The 17222-nt window shown below is 39.9% G+C and overlaps 1 protein-coding gene across 3 annotated transcripts in view; it reads left to right on the forward strand.

The window, feature by feature from the left end:
* Positions 1 to 17222, forward strand: part of KMT2C (lysine methyltransferase 2C) — a 201157-nt gene that overhangs the window by 140305 nt on the left and 43630 nt on the right. For 2 of the 3 annotated variants that reach the window (XM_074157741.1, XM_074157742.1), the window contains exons 21-26: positions 1293 to 1358; positions 2804 to 3016; positions 6494 to 6622; positions 9261 to 9380; positions 11973 to 12103; positions 13737 to 13923. In XM_074157741.1, the coding sequence (XP_074013842.1) occupies positions 1293 to 1358; positions 2804 to 3016; positions 6494 to 6622; positions 9261 to 9380; positions 11973 to 12103; positions 13737 to 13923 (846 nt within the window). Of the gene's footprint in view, positions 1 to 1292; positions 1359 to 2803; positions 3017 to 6463; positions 6623 to 9260; positions 9381 to 11972; positions 12104 to 13736; positions 13924 to 17222 lie in introns of all 3 variants that reach the window. The other variant, XM_074157740.1, reaches the window with a different exon arrangement.

The raw sequence follows: 17222 nt of genomic DNA on the forward strand, positions 1-17222 counted from the left end.
AAGACAGACTTTCGTTTTCTCTAAAATTTTATACGCTTAGAAAGCACCCTCTAGATTTCATATGTATTACTGTTTTTAGCAAAGAATTTAAATGTTACTTGGCAGCTTTTGTGCCTTTCCCAGCCTGGCTCCCCACTCTCCTGTTGTGTGTGCGACGGGCGGCAGCAGCACATGTGCGGTTGCCTGGCCTGGCTGAGAAACAGAGAACCTCCCACACGTGCTTTGCCTCGGTGCTCCCACCTTCTGCGGCAGATGCAAAGTAAATACTCCAGATGTTTGTCTGAATCTTAAATTCAGCGTGGATAAGATTCCTAGCCAAAAAAAAAAAAAAAAAAAGGAAAAAAGATGGATAAAGTTGACTGTACGGTGCTGCTGACCGTGCCAGACTAACAGGTCTTCTGAATTTACTTCTCAGTGTTTGTGAGATAGAAGCTTCTAATTTTCACTTTACTTACTCTGTCTACATCATCCCTGTAGAAAGTCGCTACTAATATTAAAAGTCTAGTCTGCACATCACAGGTTAGTTAAGCGTGATTGCAGTTATTGTAATTAAGGCAGATGGGAAGAGCATTTCTACCCACAACAAGAGTAGGGTTGTAGGACGTTTTGATCATTATTTGTTCAGACACGTGTTCCAGTGCTTCCCTGAAGCTCACAAGCTGTAGTTTCTAAATCAAGTTTCTGCTATTCCATTTATCAATATTCTTATCTTGAATAAGAATTACCCTATCTAACTTCACCAAGTCATGTATCATCTGTTCTCAGGTGTATCAGCCTTATTTTGTTTCTCGTACGTGTTGTACAAGAGACCTGATGGCATAGACACAGCTGGAATCTTGTCTGCAAAGCTGTCAGTGTGCCTGCCCCTCCTTGGGGAAATACGGCAACGGTCGATACCCAATTCACAAAGCCCTCCCATTTTTCCTGCTTAGGTCAGCAAAACCTGGACCTCATGACTAGTGTAGGGCTGACTTTGCAATCCAGTAGATCCAGTGTATTCATTTGCCCTTGGTCCAGTAGAAGGAGATGGTTTACCATCAAGTTCAGTGCCGTTCCGATGCCATTCTTGGCTCTAGGAAGTTAGAGAACTTCAGTTTGTATCAGGCTTGTTTTGTAGTCACATCTTCTGTGGCGCTGAAAAGCACTTTTATTTTAAAGGTGCTGGTGAATTTTGCCAACAGTGTAAATTAGGGAGCTTAACAGAACTGTTTGAAGGAAAATTAATTGATAGTTTCAGTTTCAATCAAGTCACCATTTTTAAAAGTTGAAATGATTTTCCTTATATTTTTCAGTGCCTTCTTTGGACTGTTGTGATTCATCAGTTGGAGCTCAGATTATTACAAAATCAAAAGAACTAGGTAAAGAATGTAAATGCTTAATCTGTGATCATTTAGCATATTTTAAGGGTATATTTTTACATGACACAAAAATTCATTTTTCTATGATTTTTATAACACACAGCATTAACTATCCTTCAGTTACCACAGCATGCGTTTCATTTTTATTTCTCCTTCTCTCTTCTTTCTTTTCTTTTGCCTGCCATACCCGCGCTATAATAATTACTTTAAATTATGCTTTGATCCTGCAGACTTAATTGCTTGCCTTAATATTAGCGGTGATAACACAGTGGGGCTGAGTCAAGCATGTACACAAATGTTTGCAGGCTCAAGTTGTAGGACACAGCTTTTCTGTATTTGTCTGGTTTGTGCTAGGAATTTATAATCTTGAGAGGCCTACTCACAAGCCACTTTTTATAAGGATAGTACCCAAGAGCTTCCATCACGTTAGGACAGCTTCCATCATGTCAGAATTTTTTTCCATTTGATACCTCACGAGTGTCGTTCTGAGAGAGGGTTCTCGCTTCAAATCTTCAATCTGAAAAAGAGTATGTGATTTCTTGGAAGCAATCACTTTTTTTTTTTAGTTCAACGTAAGAAAACAGTCATCTGGGAAGAGTTGTGTTCAGAACCAGCTGTTTTGAGGTGTGAGATGTTACATAAGAAAATATTTTTGTTAAAGGGAACAGAAGTTACTATGTTTACGTGATTTCAAAAACTGTGTTATGAAATGGTTATTTAATTGGCTCCAAAGAGCAGAAGGATCACTGTAGCCTCTTCATTATTTGGTAATACCCCTGAAAGTTCCAAAACTTCCACTTGCAGGGCCCCAGCACAGTGACAGTCCCTTTCTACATGGTGAATTAAGGAATGTGAGAGTTTATCGGTAGCCTCAGTTGTCATGTAACAGGTTGAGGAGGAAGCAGTCTTGCAGGTCTTGGGAGACTTTGGTTCTACCCATGGTTTCCAATTTGATCTTAAGCAGCTCACTTGATACAACTTGGATTTTGTCTGCTATAAAATAGGACTAATAACTTGCCTGAGTTACCAAGAGTTCTGGGAGCTTAAGGTAATTAGCAAGATGAAGGTACAGTGCTGAGGACCTTGGCCTATAAGCACCAGAGACCCAAACTAAGACTAGCAGGGTTTTCTGAGTGTCAGGGATGCAGAAATACCCAGTTTCCCTAATCAAATTGTTCTTTCTAATGACTCCTTGATGTAAGTTGCTTTGCAGTGATATAATGGACTGTTGCTGGATTTGACATCAAACTCTAAATTACAAAGCTGTATCTGTAATGTGTAAGACAATAGCAGAGATCTCTGTTTCATTTATACCAATTTCCTCACTCAAAAATCAGCTCCAGACATGTGGATTATTAAATCTTTAAAGTGCTGTTCCTAAAAATCTAAGGCTTATGAATTAAAGTGTTTTTATATTGCTGTTATGGTTCATTTAACTTTTGTAGACCCACCGAAGACATACACCCAGGATGGAGTCTGCTTGACAGAATCCGGCATGTCTCAGTTACAGAGCCTAACTGTTACAGTACCGAGAAGAAAACGGACGAAACCAAAGCTTAAACTGAAAATTATAAATCAGAACAGTGTGGCTGTGCTTCAGACACCCCCAGATGCCCAGTCGGAACACTCCAGAGATGGGGAGATGGATGACAGTAGAGGTACAGTCTACTTGTGGCATGTCTTGTATCCTAGAGTGTTGCAGTCCATGTGTATATGGCAGATAGATGTTCCTGGGAGTCTTTATCGTATTGATACTCGTATGTTCTGTACAGAATACTTTATGGAAATTACTCGGACAATAGTCATGGCTCGTTGTGGTCCATTTCGGGGATTTTTCTTGTTGTTCTGTTTATGGGTCATCCGTCCTATAGGAAACTCACCTTTCTAAGGCTGGCAACACTGGAAATAGGAGTTGTCTTTTTCTCTAATCCTTGGGTTACCTGTGGGAAATCCTGTGCACTCAGTACAGGTGTGCTCTGAGGCTCTCAAATTCGGTGCGAACGCTGTTTAAAACTGGTAACGGCTCAGCAAAGCAATGCTTAGATCTCTGTGAAGCTGGTGTTTAAAATGAAGGGGAAGGTGGAGTACAAAGCTCTTTGCTGAGAGTATTTCTTTTTTTCTGAAAGAAATGAGGTGGGCTGTCCTGAGAGGCTGAGGAAAAAAAATAATTTCCTTGTATTTTCATAGGCGAACATTTTGTTTGGTCTCATCTCCAAAGCAGAATTTAAGATAGAGTTTGAGTTTGGAAGTGAATTCTGGGTGTTGCTCTAGTTCAAGTATATGATGCTGTATGAACAGCCACGCCGAAGGGTTGCGGGTTCCAGGGTGGGGTATCTGTGTAGCACGGAGGGAGTGAAAGATTTAACAGTATTTTTGTGGCCTCCAAGGCTGATGAGAGTTGAAGGGATCTGGGCTAACGCTTGCCTACCCAAACACATCCCTATGCGTGGGGATGACATTTCAGTCAATAGTAGAAGCCCTTCGAAGAGCCCTTCTGCCACAAGCCTAGACGTGGAGCAAAGACTCACAAGCCCCAGGGCCACCAGTACTTGTCTTACCTGCTTCCCTCCCAGCCAGAGGAGACCGAAGGTGGGAGAGTGGGAAAAGCCTGTAGGAGCTTCAGCCAGGCTTCTCTGCAAATCCCCGCTCTTCACCACTAGACCCAGCAGCCAGCTGTGGTGCAATCCCATTCTCCCGTCCTCTGTGCCAGGGTCTGGCTGTAGGTCCTGATAAGAGTGGTGGTAGAATAGGTGTTAATCCGTGGCCAGGGGAAAGGCTTACTGAAATGGCAGGTGTGAAAGTCATGGCATTAGTCATGCAGGTGTCTGTTAGGAGAGGAACACAGGCACCCCACCTCCCCACAGTCTAAAGTGCTTTCTGTTTATGCAACATTGCCTTGTTGTTAATCAGATTAAATGTCATAAAAAGCTTTTTTTAGATTCAGAGTGTACTTGAAATAACTGGGTGGTTTAGCCATGAGTGCAGTTTCCCTGTTAACTTGTTGATACAGGTATTGTTCCCATTGTTTGATTAGCACATTCTTACCCTCTGCTGTTGACTAGAAGTGTATTTTTTTTTTACAATAGGTTCCCTTTATTTGTTTTAACCTTTAAAACAGTTAACTAGTTGTTTTTCTTTCTTTTCCATCAGTATTCACAGAGTTTGGTACATTATCCTAGCATTACACTGACTCTTAAATTTCATGTCAGACTTCCATATAGTCATGCAGGTGGATTGTTGAAAGCAAAAAAGCTTCTCATTTTGGTTTGAAAGCATCAAGATAGAGAATTCACCACTTCCCTCATTGTTCTTTTTCAGTGGTTAATCATCTTTTACAAACATGCCTGTTTTCTATATAACTTTGTCTAATTTCATTGTCTGCTGCTTGGCTTTTATGGGTACCCATTTTCAACTAGATAACAAGATACATGAGCGTAATAGCAGAGTATGAAAGGGAGACCCAAAGCTTCCACAGACTTTAATTTCGGTTCTGATCACCTTTTGTTTCCTTTTTGAGAGTTAAGGCACATTGATATATGTGACAGTAACAGCACAGCATGTACGTGGTAGATTGGCTGGGTTTCCTGGAAGCTCTACGTGTGCTCTGTAGAGTGGATCAGTGCCTGTTCTCTTCACGTCTGAAATTTTTGTATGAGCACCAGAATGAATAAAGCTGTGCCATGGCTTTGACTGGAGCAGCATAGTGTAGTAATTCCAGGCAAAACAGGAATAATCCTTACTTCCACTCTAAAGTTCCAGGTGGAAAAAAGAGACCATATCTGAGAAAGCTGAGCTCGTAGTCATTTTGTTACCATCTCATATAGGTTTTCATCAGGTGTTCCACATTTTAAAGTCCACTTGAAAGCTCAGCTTGCTTTGGGAGCTTCAGCTTTGGTAGACTTAATGTGGTTCTTCTGCTACTGTTTGTAGAGCTGTGCTTCCTAAGTAGGTGGGAAGGACTACTGTGGGGTTGAACATTCGTCGTACTGCTTTCTGTAGCAGAACACGGTAGCATTCAAGCAGGTTTCTCTCCTGCCAGAAGTGGACATGTTGGAAAGAGGGCTTAGCCATGCTTCTAAGAGAGTAGGGAATTGGCTGAGGTGGTCAGTGGGGACTGCCTTTGCCAAGCCACCAGCTTTGTTGGTAGAGCTCAGAAAAGTTCTTCGTTGATGGGAAAGTCTGGTCTGTGACCCAGCCTGTGGAAGAGCAGGGGTTATAGTTATAGTTCTGCCGCAGCAGAATTGGTATGAAAGAGTCCAGCTCCGTCTGTTACAACGGTATTTTTCCCCCTTACAACTCTGTGTGGTTTTAGAGCGTACAGAATTATACACCTAAATCCAAAGCAGGGAATAGGAACTCCAAAACGTTTTCAGCAGCAAGAGTGGATGTAAGGTCATTATAGTATTGACATTTTGGGGATATCAGAAACAGAATTAACTCACTCTCTTGAACACCAAAGGCTTTTTACTGCTGTCATACTTTACATCTGTTTCCACCCTGCTTTCCCACAGAATATAAACTCTAACTTAAAATTGCAGTCTTCATCTCCAAGGCTGAGTAATTCCTTCGGGCTGAATTTTTTACTATGTAACTCAAACTCCTCTGCTTTCAGTCAGTCACAAAGCTTCAGTTCCAAAACCCTCTAAACTAAGAGTCATTATACATTGCCTTCCTAGTGCAGGCTGCAGTTTTGCAGTCTCTCTTCTCAATAAAAACAAAGCCTATCAAACAAAACTTAGGGGGGATGTAAACAAAACAAAGTATATCTTGCATGGTAGATTGTATGCATTTTCCTTGATGTATGGCTAGAAATTGCTCAGACACTTAGGAAATGCTCAGGCACTTAGAAAAGCACAGGCTTCTGAAAGGGGCACCAGAAAGTTTCACATACAGTAACTATAGAATTTTTTCTCTGGTTTTGTGTAGACGTCATCTCGCAGGAAATGCATGTATATACTGGATCTGTATAGATAGGGTGGGTGTCCCAAAAGGGGAGAGTGTGGGTATCTTATCACCACTTTGAAAAATCTGTTATTCTCAGTCAGTTTCTCAGAAATCGGTCAGATGCAGAAATTCTGGAAAAATGCCTTCTTTCCCTTTTCCAGGGAAAAGTTACCATTGCTTCTTTTCTGCAGAAGGTGATCTTATGGATTGTGATGGAAAATCAGATTCCAGCCCAGAACGGGAAGCTGTGGATGATGATTCCAAAGTGGCAGAAGGAGCTGATGGGATTAAAAAAAGAAAGCGAAAACCATATAGACCTGGTAGGATGCATAATTTCTATGATTATGTGTCCCTTGTTTGTTTTAATACTTTTTTTCTGTCTAATTAAAAAAAATAATTAGAAAATAGTATGGAGTTCTGAAGTATTTCACTACTAATTGTTGATTTTAGATTATTTTTCCCCCTGTTCTGTTTAAAATAAATTTTAGTCCTCTTATCAAAATACATTTCCAAAGGTTGCTGCTTAGCAGTCCGCCTGTTCTTAATATGCTGTCAATTATTGGTTAGCAGTTCAAATCTATACCTTGTATTGAGTCGTAACTTGATAGGAGAATGTACTGTTTTTATATAATTGAGGAAGGCCAGGTTTTGGGGTGTGCGTATGTATATATGGCAATATCTGAACTTCAGAAAACTTTTTGCAGTTATCTTAGTTTCTGAAATACTAAGAGTAATTTACCAAATATTTGCAGATGACTTTTGCCAGTGAATTTTAATGAATTCAGTTATTGGGTGAATTCATTTATTTTAATTTATTAGTGCAGTCTCCTCTTGATTATCTTGACTGTGGATTAGCCGTGTGTCCTGGATGCTGAAACACTTGAGCTGTCTCCAGGCAGAAAAAGCTAGAGGTACCTGAATGACTCCGCAGGAAGTATCTCTGATTCGTTAGGGCTAAAACTGAACCCAAGATAATAAGCGATGCTTAGAGACCACCTGGCTTTTTGAAGAGCCCCTGTATTCCCTACCTTGCCATGTCTCAGAATCTGTGTTACGTGTTGGTTTTGTTTCATTACGCAGCCTCCTGCTATGGTGGGTGAGAAGTTGATTGTAGTCTTTGCAGTCACAAATAGTGTTTTTGCCGGTCACACCCATCCTCCTTGCTCTAAGGGGCCATATCCTCTGGTTATGGAGCCAGCAGGGGAGGGCAACAGAAGCAATGGAATGATTGAGGAGGTGAAGGCAAGGAATACAGTGGAGGAAGGAAAGGAAGCAGGAGTTACAACATGGTTCAGTCTCTCTTGCTTCTCTCTCAGTAGCTAAACAAATCTCTACCACCTTTTACCTCCCTGCTGAGTAAGAGCCCTGTCTCAGAAGGTCATGCCCATGTGGATAATGCTTTCCATCGTGGGCCCACCCTGTGGAGATGGTGGTACAAACCCACATCACTTAACAGAGATTTCCTTAATCTCTATGCGTAACGTACCTCAATAAGCCATTTATTTCCACTGCTGGGTCCTCAAGAGAAGGGAGTTCCATTTGCTCGGAGTGGTTTTGGAGCGTGAGTTGAGCAGCCATCTGTTAGTTTTCTGCAGCCAACAGTTTCCCTGAAAAATGAAACAAACCTGAATCTGATGCATGTACATACACACACACCAACTGTAAAGGATGAGGAGCACTGCAGGCAATCTCTAGGAGGATTCTGTAGTTTCAGGCAGTATGATGTTGTTTAATTTTCTTTATATTTTGTGATACATCTTTCTTTAGTACCATCATTTGGAGTGGTGGGCTCTCTAGGGCAATTTGTAGAGGTTTTTTTATGGTCCTTTAAGGTTCTTTAATAGGTTTCATTTGCTAGATTGACTTCTAATTCTAACAATTCATCTGCTTGCCAAAGGAGGGGAAAACCAACATCTGAAAGTTGCCATGTCTGGTAATTTGAACTTTTTGTGGATGTTTTACAGTCCTAAAATACTGATCATTTTCGATAATTACATATATACTCATGAGATGTTACAATTCAGAAATATTTCATAAAACTCTGAATGAAAACTCCTCAAGTATCTCAAATTCATTCTTAGACCTCTACTGACACAGTAGTCCCTTTTACCTGCAGAATAATCTTGGCTCTCATTCTTACTGTGAAACATAGTTTTTAATCAATTGTCGTGGTTTGGGCCGACTTTACCAAAACCGGACCGACAGATGGCCCTTTCCTCCCCCTTCTCCCCCCCCCAAAAAGAGGAGAGAGGAGGAGAAAAAGATAAAGGAGATTCAGAAGTTTAGAATGAACTAAACTACTTTAATGAAGAATTAATATTAAAATAAAAATAAAGAAGAAAATAATGAAATAGATAGAATATATACAAAACCGTATCAAGCTCCCAGGATGACAGTCACGTCACCGGCAGGCACTGGGGAAGTCCCAGACTGGACTCAGTGACGAATGGGAACTGAATTCCAGCTCTGGAGTCAGGAACACATGGATCGGGATCAAAGGCAGATGAACAGACAGAGTCCTCTCTGGACATCGGCCATCGCAGGAAGGGGGCTGACCCTTTGATCCCTCAGCCTTTATACTGAGCATGGGGCAGATGGGATGGAATACCCCAGTTGGTCAGGTTTGGGTCACCTGTCCTGTCCACTCCTCCCCAGCGATGTGACCCCTCTACGTTTTTTCCGTTTCCGACCCTCTAAGGGGGCAAATAATGAAATTGGCTGCCCTTGGTTGTTATGGCAATAAGTATAAGCAAGGGCCTCCCTGCATACCATTCCTTGGCATGGAGCACAAACATTGGGCTTATCACTCTGAGAACGAGCAGTTTTCTCCACAATATGCCGTTAATTTCAGAGAGTTAGAGGAGGCCTAGCTAGGATGTAAAGTTACAGAACAGAAAATTGGTTCGGTTTTACTTCAAACCGGGACATCAATATATTGAATTTTTGCTTCCTTGTTAGGTATTGGTGGATTTATGGTACGTCAGAGAAGTCGTACGGGGCAGGGGAAGACCAAAAGATCTCTCTCCAGGAAAGATTCTTCTGGATCTGTTTCTGAGCAGTTGCCTGGCAGAGATGAAGGTAAGCGCAGACACTTGTTCTTAAATTTTTGTTCATGGTTAATGCAATAAAAATAATGCAACTCATCAACATACAGTTCTTTTCAGAGTTGTGCTACAAAGGAAAAAGTTTTTTGTGTTTGTCATGATGGCTCTTAATTCAACTGAAAATACTCATTCCTACATAGTTAACAATTTCAGCAGAGCCCATGATTTACAAAGAAATTGAAACAATGAGTTGCAGGCTATTGTGGGAGATAAATAGTGAGGATTATAAGGGCTGCTGTGTTGTGTCAGAGCTCTGTTTAGCCTAGCTTTGACCAGTAGAAGACAGAAAGGCGTGTAAGAAATGAGGGAGGTTTAGAGCCATCCTCTTTCTGATACAGCTTCCTCCAGATGTAGTCCCAATCCAAAGGTGTTGTCTGGACCATCCGTTTTAATATTCACCAGTTCCACAAATGTGTCTGGTATTTTTATGTATCTGTTTATGCTCTGGAAAATCCTATATTAGTGATTTCAATTATATACTATTGTTGCATGGAGAAATAAGTCCTTTTCATTTTAAATTGGCTATCTGAAAGGTTTATAAGCTACCCTTCTGTTTTATGCTATGAAAGAGGATTAAAAAATAATTATAAAAAATAAAAAATTCTGTATTAATTTGTAATAAGGAAAGATTTTCTAGATATGTATCACATTGCCCCATCAGCTGTCTTTTCTAGAGCTGAAGAATCCCACTCTGGTCTCTCTTGTCTGGGCAAAACCATTTTAATGCCTTCTGGCACTGTAGTACTCAGTAAATCGGGCATCTAACAAGAAGTCAGATTTTACTTATGGGCCGTGTTCTCTTGCTTGCGATGTGTGATTAGACTAAATTATTTCATCCGTCTGGGTTTGTTCATGCTATCTAATCTAGAAAATATTGAGGTATCATTAAGGTGAGATGCAGAATATATTTAATTCAGAGCCTGTTTCCTCTAAAGTCAGTAGAAGGAGGCAGCTGCTTCTAAAGGTTGGCTGATACCATCTCACTTAGAAGACTCCAGCTTTTTGATTTCTCCCATTATTCTCTCCTGTCTGTTTAGCTATTGAACTTTTAACCGTTTTAGAGCCAGATTGGTCTCTTGCTATATATTTTACAACATGGTGCAGACTCAATCTTTCCTGCAGCATCTAGGCAGTATTAAAAACTAATAGTTAAATATTGTCCTTGCTTGCATTTGTAGAACTACTTTATGAAGCCAACAAATGTTTCTTTTATCAGGGCAACGCATTGTTCTAGCTAGGTCCCCTGTTCAGATATAGTACATGCTTTCGCTATAATATTAGTGTTACAGCTATGTTTTTCTGCTTTGTATATATTATTTCAGTGTGGTATACTACGTTGTTTCAGGTAGTGCTGAAAATTCTGCTTTAAAGCTTTTCAATTCTATAGGAATCTGCTCCTTTAAGTAAAAAAAAAAAAAAAAAAAAAAAATTGGCTAAAAAGTTAATTCCCCATTCCGGGTAACAGTACAATGCATATTGTTAAAAAGCTGTGTTCTTAAACAAGTATTCTTCAGTTAAAAGTTTAAGCTTCTTTTTTTTTTTTGGTCTGCTGAGACACAATTGCTTGTTAAGAAAAAAATAATTCAAAATCTTTGTATGTTTTAAATCATCATGGCTTGCTGAGAGCCTGCTTCTCAGCTGCTGGTGCTCATCAGCCTTACCAACTTTTTTGCTACTCGTGTTGTTTTCCACCCTCTTTCTCTGCAAAAGCTCCCTCTCCAGCATTTGCAGAGGTCTCAGCGTTGGGGAGCCCCATTCTCCTCCCTGGCCTCTGAATATGGTACGTGAGATTACTGCAGCACAAAGCACAGCTGATTTTACTACCACAATAATACAGTTTCTTAAATAACTTCCCTGGGTCGTTAACTTCATGTAATGAGCTCTGGCAAGACAGAAGTAGCAGGACTTGTAAAGTTCTGCTTTTACCTGCAGTGTTTTCCCTGGTCTGCTGGAATAAAATATTCAATGATGGATGAGCGCTGTCTGCCTTTGTGTTTATTAGAAAAAACAGTGCCACTTTGGAATACGATAGCTGAATAAATGTATAATTTTTCTTGAGGGGCTTCTTTATAGATTCCTTTTTCTATTCTGTTCATTATTTATACAACACTTTGATCTAAAAAGAAATAATTTTTACTTTTAATTTGAGAAAAATGAGTGTATAAAATGAAAGGTGATTAATGTGTAACTCAACATTGACGATTTTGGAGCTACTACTTCAGTGGAATTATCTGTCAAATACCTGGTTGAATGGCACCTATAGTTTCTCTCAAATAACCAATTTCTTAGGTGGTTTGCAGGTAGGAAAGTTAAAGCTCTGTCTTCAGCCAGCGAGGCAGCGATGTGACTAGTGTCACATACGGGATTGTGTGCTCCTGGAGCCCGGATGACCAGGTGGCAGTTCAGAGCTGACAAGATAAAAGCACCTTTAGAATACATCTAGAGTGATACTCATTAAACTGATGCACCCGGGTAGATGGCAAGATACATTAGGTTTGCTGCAACTATACCTTCCGAGCAAGATACCAAGTATTTTATTTATTTGTGCCTGAATGTTACTTTTTAGGTTGGACAGAACAGCTGCCAGACACTCCAGTTGAGGAGTCTACCCCGGCTTCTGAAAGTACCGAGAAAATAAAAAAGCGTTACAGAAAAAAGAAAAATAAACTCGAAGAAACCTTTCCTGCCTACTTGCAGGTAAAGCTATTGGTATACTTCTTGTGTAAATATGTTTTAAAACCTAATCTTTATGTGTCTTGATTCATAGTTCATTTAAACCGTTAACGTTTCTTTTCAGATCCCCATTTTATCATTCAAATGAAATGGGTTTTCTGTGAAGAACATTCCTAAGTTTGTTCAGAAAGCTATAGATTATGTTAAATCTCCAGTCCTCTGGTGATATTTCTCAATGTATGGATCTCTGCTTGTTCTGAGAGCGGGAGAAGAGGGGGAAAGTAGCCTTTCTTTTTACTCTGAACCGACACATGATGTTTTTGGCATCCAGCTCTGTAGGATGTCTTAGCCTGATCATGCCATTTCCTGATCATTCGATTTCAGAAGATTATAGAACATTATAGAAACTTGATTTCCTACAGTTTTGTGGGTTTATGTGCCCTGCATCTCCCTACCACAATAATTTCTGTTCTTCCTCTCCCTGTTAATTCTCTGATGTCCCTAGCAGGTAAGAGGTAGCACTCATGGATAATAACCAGGATATTAGTGGTGATTGAGCAACTTCCTACCTTCAACCAGTTTGTAAACTGACTGGTTTATATATGACTCTTACTGAGAACGTTATTTGGCTCACTCTTCTTCTTAGCCACGTTTTTCATGAGACCTTTATTATCTTGTGGATGTTCACCAAACTTCATGACAAGGATTGTATTGGAATTGAAAGTAAGGAATTGACAGAGAGGGACAACAATCTCGGTCTGAAAATAATTTGTATTTCATAAGTGGGGGAGTGAGTTGGAAAGAAAATACTTAAGCAATATTTCCTTTGGATTCATAAGGATAAATATTTTTTCTTAATGTACGTTTTACTCCTGTAAAACACAGAATATTTCATAGATTCTTCTTTTGCTGATGTTGGAATAACTGATACTGAAAAATCTATCTTCGGTTTTATTTTTAGCAGCTGTATCCTACATCAAGATTTTTAAAGACTACATGAAAACAGAAAAAGTTCTTATATAGTGAATAAAAAATGGCTTGAAAATTTGATAGGTTGTTGACAAATTACTGAGTGCTCAGGCTTAGGTGAGTGATAGCTGTTAGATAATTTTTTAAAAGATACTAATGTAAGTTAAACAGGTTTAAGTGTTTTGTTACTGCAGTTCAATGTCAGGATGATTTTGTGTGAAGTGAAACGCAGCGTATGGTTGCTCTAGAATTTGGACCACAGTGAGCTTGCATGTTTTTCATAAACTTCTTGTGTGGCCTCGATGAAGTTGCTCAGTAATATTCCCCTTCTACAGCTGTCCTTTTTGTGCGAGGAGAAATATTTTAAATACTGAAAAACTTGTAATATATAATAACGCTGTATCCGTACACTGTCTGTGCCACATATACATAAGAAGACTGTATTTTTTCTATGTAATTTAAGGTGTGAATTTAATCATAAAATATTAATAATGTAGCTACCTCAGGTAAGTTGTATCCATGCCTCATAGCCTGGAAAAGATACTGCCGTGCTGGAAGGCGTGTGAGACTGAGACTATTTTTCTATTTCTAGTAATCGTTGGCTTTTAATTTTAACTTTGACATTTACCCAACTTTTTCAATAGAGACAGTATTCTTCATACATTGAATCATTTTGTCTTCTTTGCAGGAAGCTTTCTTTGGGAAAGACCTACTAGATACCAGTAGACAAAACAAGATGAGCCTCGATAATTTACCTGAAGAATCGCTTTCACTTTCATGTAAAACAAATCTGGCCACCAATTTCCTGGATCCTTCATCTGACCCCCTTCTTAGCTCAACCTCCACCCCAGCTCAGGCAAAACTGGGACCTCAAGGTATGCAAAGCTAAAGTTAGTGATAATTCAGTAGTTTGGTTTTGTTGTTGCAACTGGGGCTTCTCCACTTTCTTTTCCACTTTTCTCACAGTGTTTACCCGATTTCTTTTTCAACGTTCTGTATATTAACTGTCCTTGTGAGGTTTTGATAACCATTGATATTCAGGTCCAGGGCTTCAGCTGTTTCAGAAAGAGCAGTGGATGGCGCAATAGTTGGCACTTAATGCAAATCTTAAACTTCTTTACTGTAACATCCATGTCTGTAAAAGCCATGAAAATTAATTGTGTGTAAGAATAAGCATACAGATCCATTATAGAAGAAGACAAAAATAATCTTAATTAAAAGATGTTTTTATTAGTCTAGTGAATATCAGTTGGATGAATATCATCCAACTTTTATTTTCTTTAATGTTTTAGCTTATTTTAGGTTGCCAGTCTCCTCGGAATTTTTGGTTCACCATGTCCTTTCTGAACATGAGTGCCCTTTCCAGGTACAGTTTGTAGCCCTTAGGCAATCTTTTGCTTTTGCTATTGCAAAACCTTACTGAAGATACTGCTGAGAGTTTTGCAAATAGCCAGAGGGTTGTAAAGCGCTGCTGAAAGGGCAGCTTTCACACAAAGGAGCAATTAAAAGCGAAAGCCTTACTGTCCCCTCCAAATTATTTTTTTTTTCTCTGTGTCTTGTAGTATGTGCTGTTAGCTAGAGGTGTCTTACCATTCTGTATATTTTTAAAATTGTGATTATTTCTTGGGTATATTAGTTAATTTGTGGCTTTTTTCAGCTCATCCACAAAAATTTTTCCATCTAAAAATGTTTATACACATTGATAGAGTTTCCTGTGTCCAGAGAGTCATTTGAAGAGAGGTCACTTATTTGTGATAGTTACTCGGTGAAAATCTGCTAAATGAAAAGCAAAAGCCTACATTATAATTAAACGTTGATCGTTATACAGTTGAAATTGTGAGTAACAGAGAATGCTAAAGTTAACTTCCGCTTAAGGGGAAACTGTTACAAATGGAGTGTTTCAAGATCTGTGTTTCATTGGTTCCAACACTACAAGAAAATATGCTCCCATAGATTCTTTTTCACCCCAGCATCCTTTTGAAGCCAGAGAAATACAGCTTCACAAGTCTTTGTTGGCCTACCCAACTGCAAGATAAAAGTCACCAATGTTCATGTATTATGGTAGTATAAGGTCTTAGAACTTCACGAACTTGATGCTAATTTAATGTTCTATTTTTCCAAAGTTTGAAAAGAGTTTTTAAAAAATCTTTTCTTTGTGAATAAGCAAAGTTGTAAAACTTCATCATTTTCTCTTCTTTTTATTCAGAAATAAATCATAACAAGGTGGCTACTAATAAATAAATCACTCGCAACAGTTTTAGTGAGTAACCTACTGTCTTTTCCCATTTTATATATGAGAGACTCAGAGGACTGTACTTTCTGGCCATAGGAATGTTCTCAACAATTGTCTCTCAACTGTTCAGATTTCCAGCCAAAATTGTGTCCAGACGGAACTGTTTGTTGTAGTTGGAGCGCCAGTGGGTGAAGTCATCTGCCAGTATTGATCAGTTCCAGTGCAATTTTTCTTCTTAACTCTTTCACTGTGACTTTGTGGGAGACAGTTATTTCCACAACAGCACTCCCACTGTGAGAGGGACAGATTCTGGTTGAGTGGTGGAGACCCCGGTGAATTGGCCAACTGCTGAGCTAGCGCCGGTCCCATCTTCCCGTCTGGCTGGTCTCACAGAGGAGCTGGAGCGGAGATCGGTGTCCCAGGGCGCCTGTGATGTTTCTGCCTTTTTGATACAGACCTGGCTTTGAAGCAGGAACATCGTGAACTGCTTTATTCACTGCACTGGCAGCCTGTTAGGACCATATTGTTACTGACTGTGTTATTTTCCTACAGTGCCATTTCTCACAGTGATTGCTGACTCCTGTGAGAGTCCATGCTTAACCAGACAGGTCTTTTCCACAAGGAAGGTGTTTGTCTCTTAGAAACTCCACTCGTTTAGTCACAGGATTAAGGGTTGGATAGACTTGTTCATCTTCCAAAGAGCTCTCAAGCATCTGAAGAGGACGTCATTCTATCGGCTTTGCTTTTCGAGATGTGCACAGGACTGCTAGGGGGTTGAACAGTGACGTGTTCAGTGTGCTCGTGAACTGACAGACATTTCAGTGACACGTTCTGTGACTACTTTTTCTTTGAGCTTGGTTAAGGGTAGCTGAACTTTTGCCAGACGAGATTGCAGTAGTGATGAGGATTGGCAGAGCTGGCCAGAAGAGGGGGTTTGGAGTCCTTTTTTCGCTATTAATTACTAGTAACTGAAGTGAGCTTTTGTTTCCCAGTCCTGATTTCCACCTGGAAAAGAGGTTGCAGTTTTTATTTCCAGTTACAAGACTCACCTTTCCTTTGACTTTTTTTTTATTTTTTTTTTTTAATAACATGTGGCACACTGCACAGTGTGTTCTGCATGTGACCAACCCTTCAAATTATTTCCAAGTCAGTACTAGAGCAGAGTGCAAAGGCTTTCTCAATGGGAACGCAGAGCACCCGATCTCCAGGGTCTCCCTGGCTGTTCTTGGGTGCGGCTGAAGGCGGTGATTGGGATCTCTTGCATCCTGAGTGGTCTGAGGACTGTCCGCGTCTCTCTTGAGTTTCTTGGCCTGGGTGTCTCTGATGAAAAAGCAGCCACCTGGTGAGGTGCGTTCTGTGAAGGCTCTGGCAATGGGATCCTTCCTCTAGTTTGAAAGAGCTTAAATTCAGTGTATTTTTTCTAGGGATGCTGAAAAAGTCATCTGTTCAAGTAGGGTCTCCAGAGAATGCTGAAGAAATTCTTCCTAGACAAAAGGAGAGGAGTCATCTGAGTCTGTGTGCAGCTGATTCGAATGCTGCTGGGACATTTTATAACTAGACACGTTATTGCATGATTAAACATCTTAGGGTGGCTGCAGCCTCTGGAGAGGTGGTTTTGTTTCATAAGTAAATGGTGGTTTTACTTCCTAAGTAAATAAAAGCATTGGAGGAATCAGGATCACAAGATAGCAGTAGAACTGTGCTCTCTTAGAGATCCAGCATTACGAGCAAATTATTTTCCATTTTGCTTTGTCTTAGTTTTCATCTCCATTCCGAAAGAGTCAAATTAATGAGCAGTATTGAGCTATTTGTTTGGCAGCAGATGTCATCCAGCTATTGATTCTGATCTGAAGCAGCTGATGAAAGTGATTTAGTCCTTTCCAAGATAATATTTAGCACACATGGAATTAAAATGAGGGAAAAAAATAGAAGAAAATGTAA

This window comes from Numenius arquata, chromosome 12, assembly GCF_964106895.1.
Source record: "Numenius arquata chromosome 12, bNumArq3.hap1.1, whole genome shotgun sequence".
In the NCBI taxonomy this organism is placed as follows: domain Eukaryota; kingdom Metazoa; phylum Chordata; class Aves; order Charadriiformes; family Scolopacidae; genus Numenius; species Numenius arquata.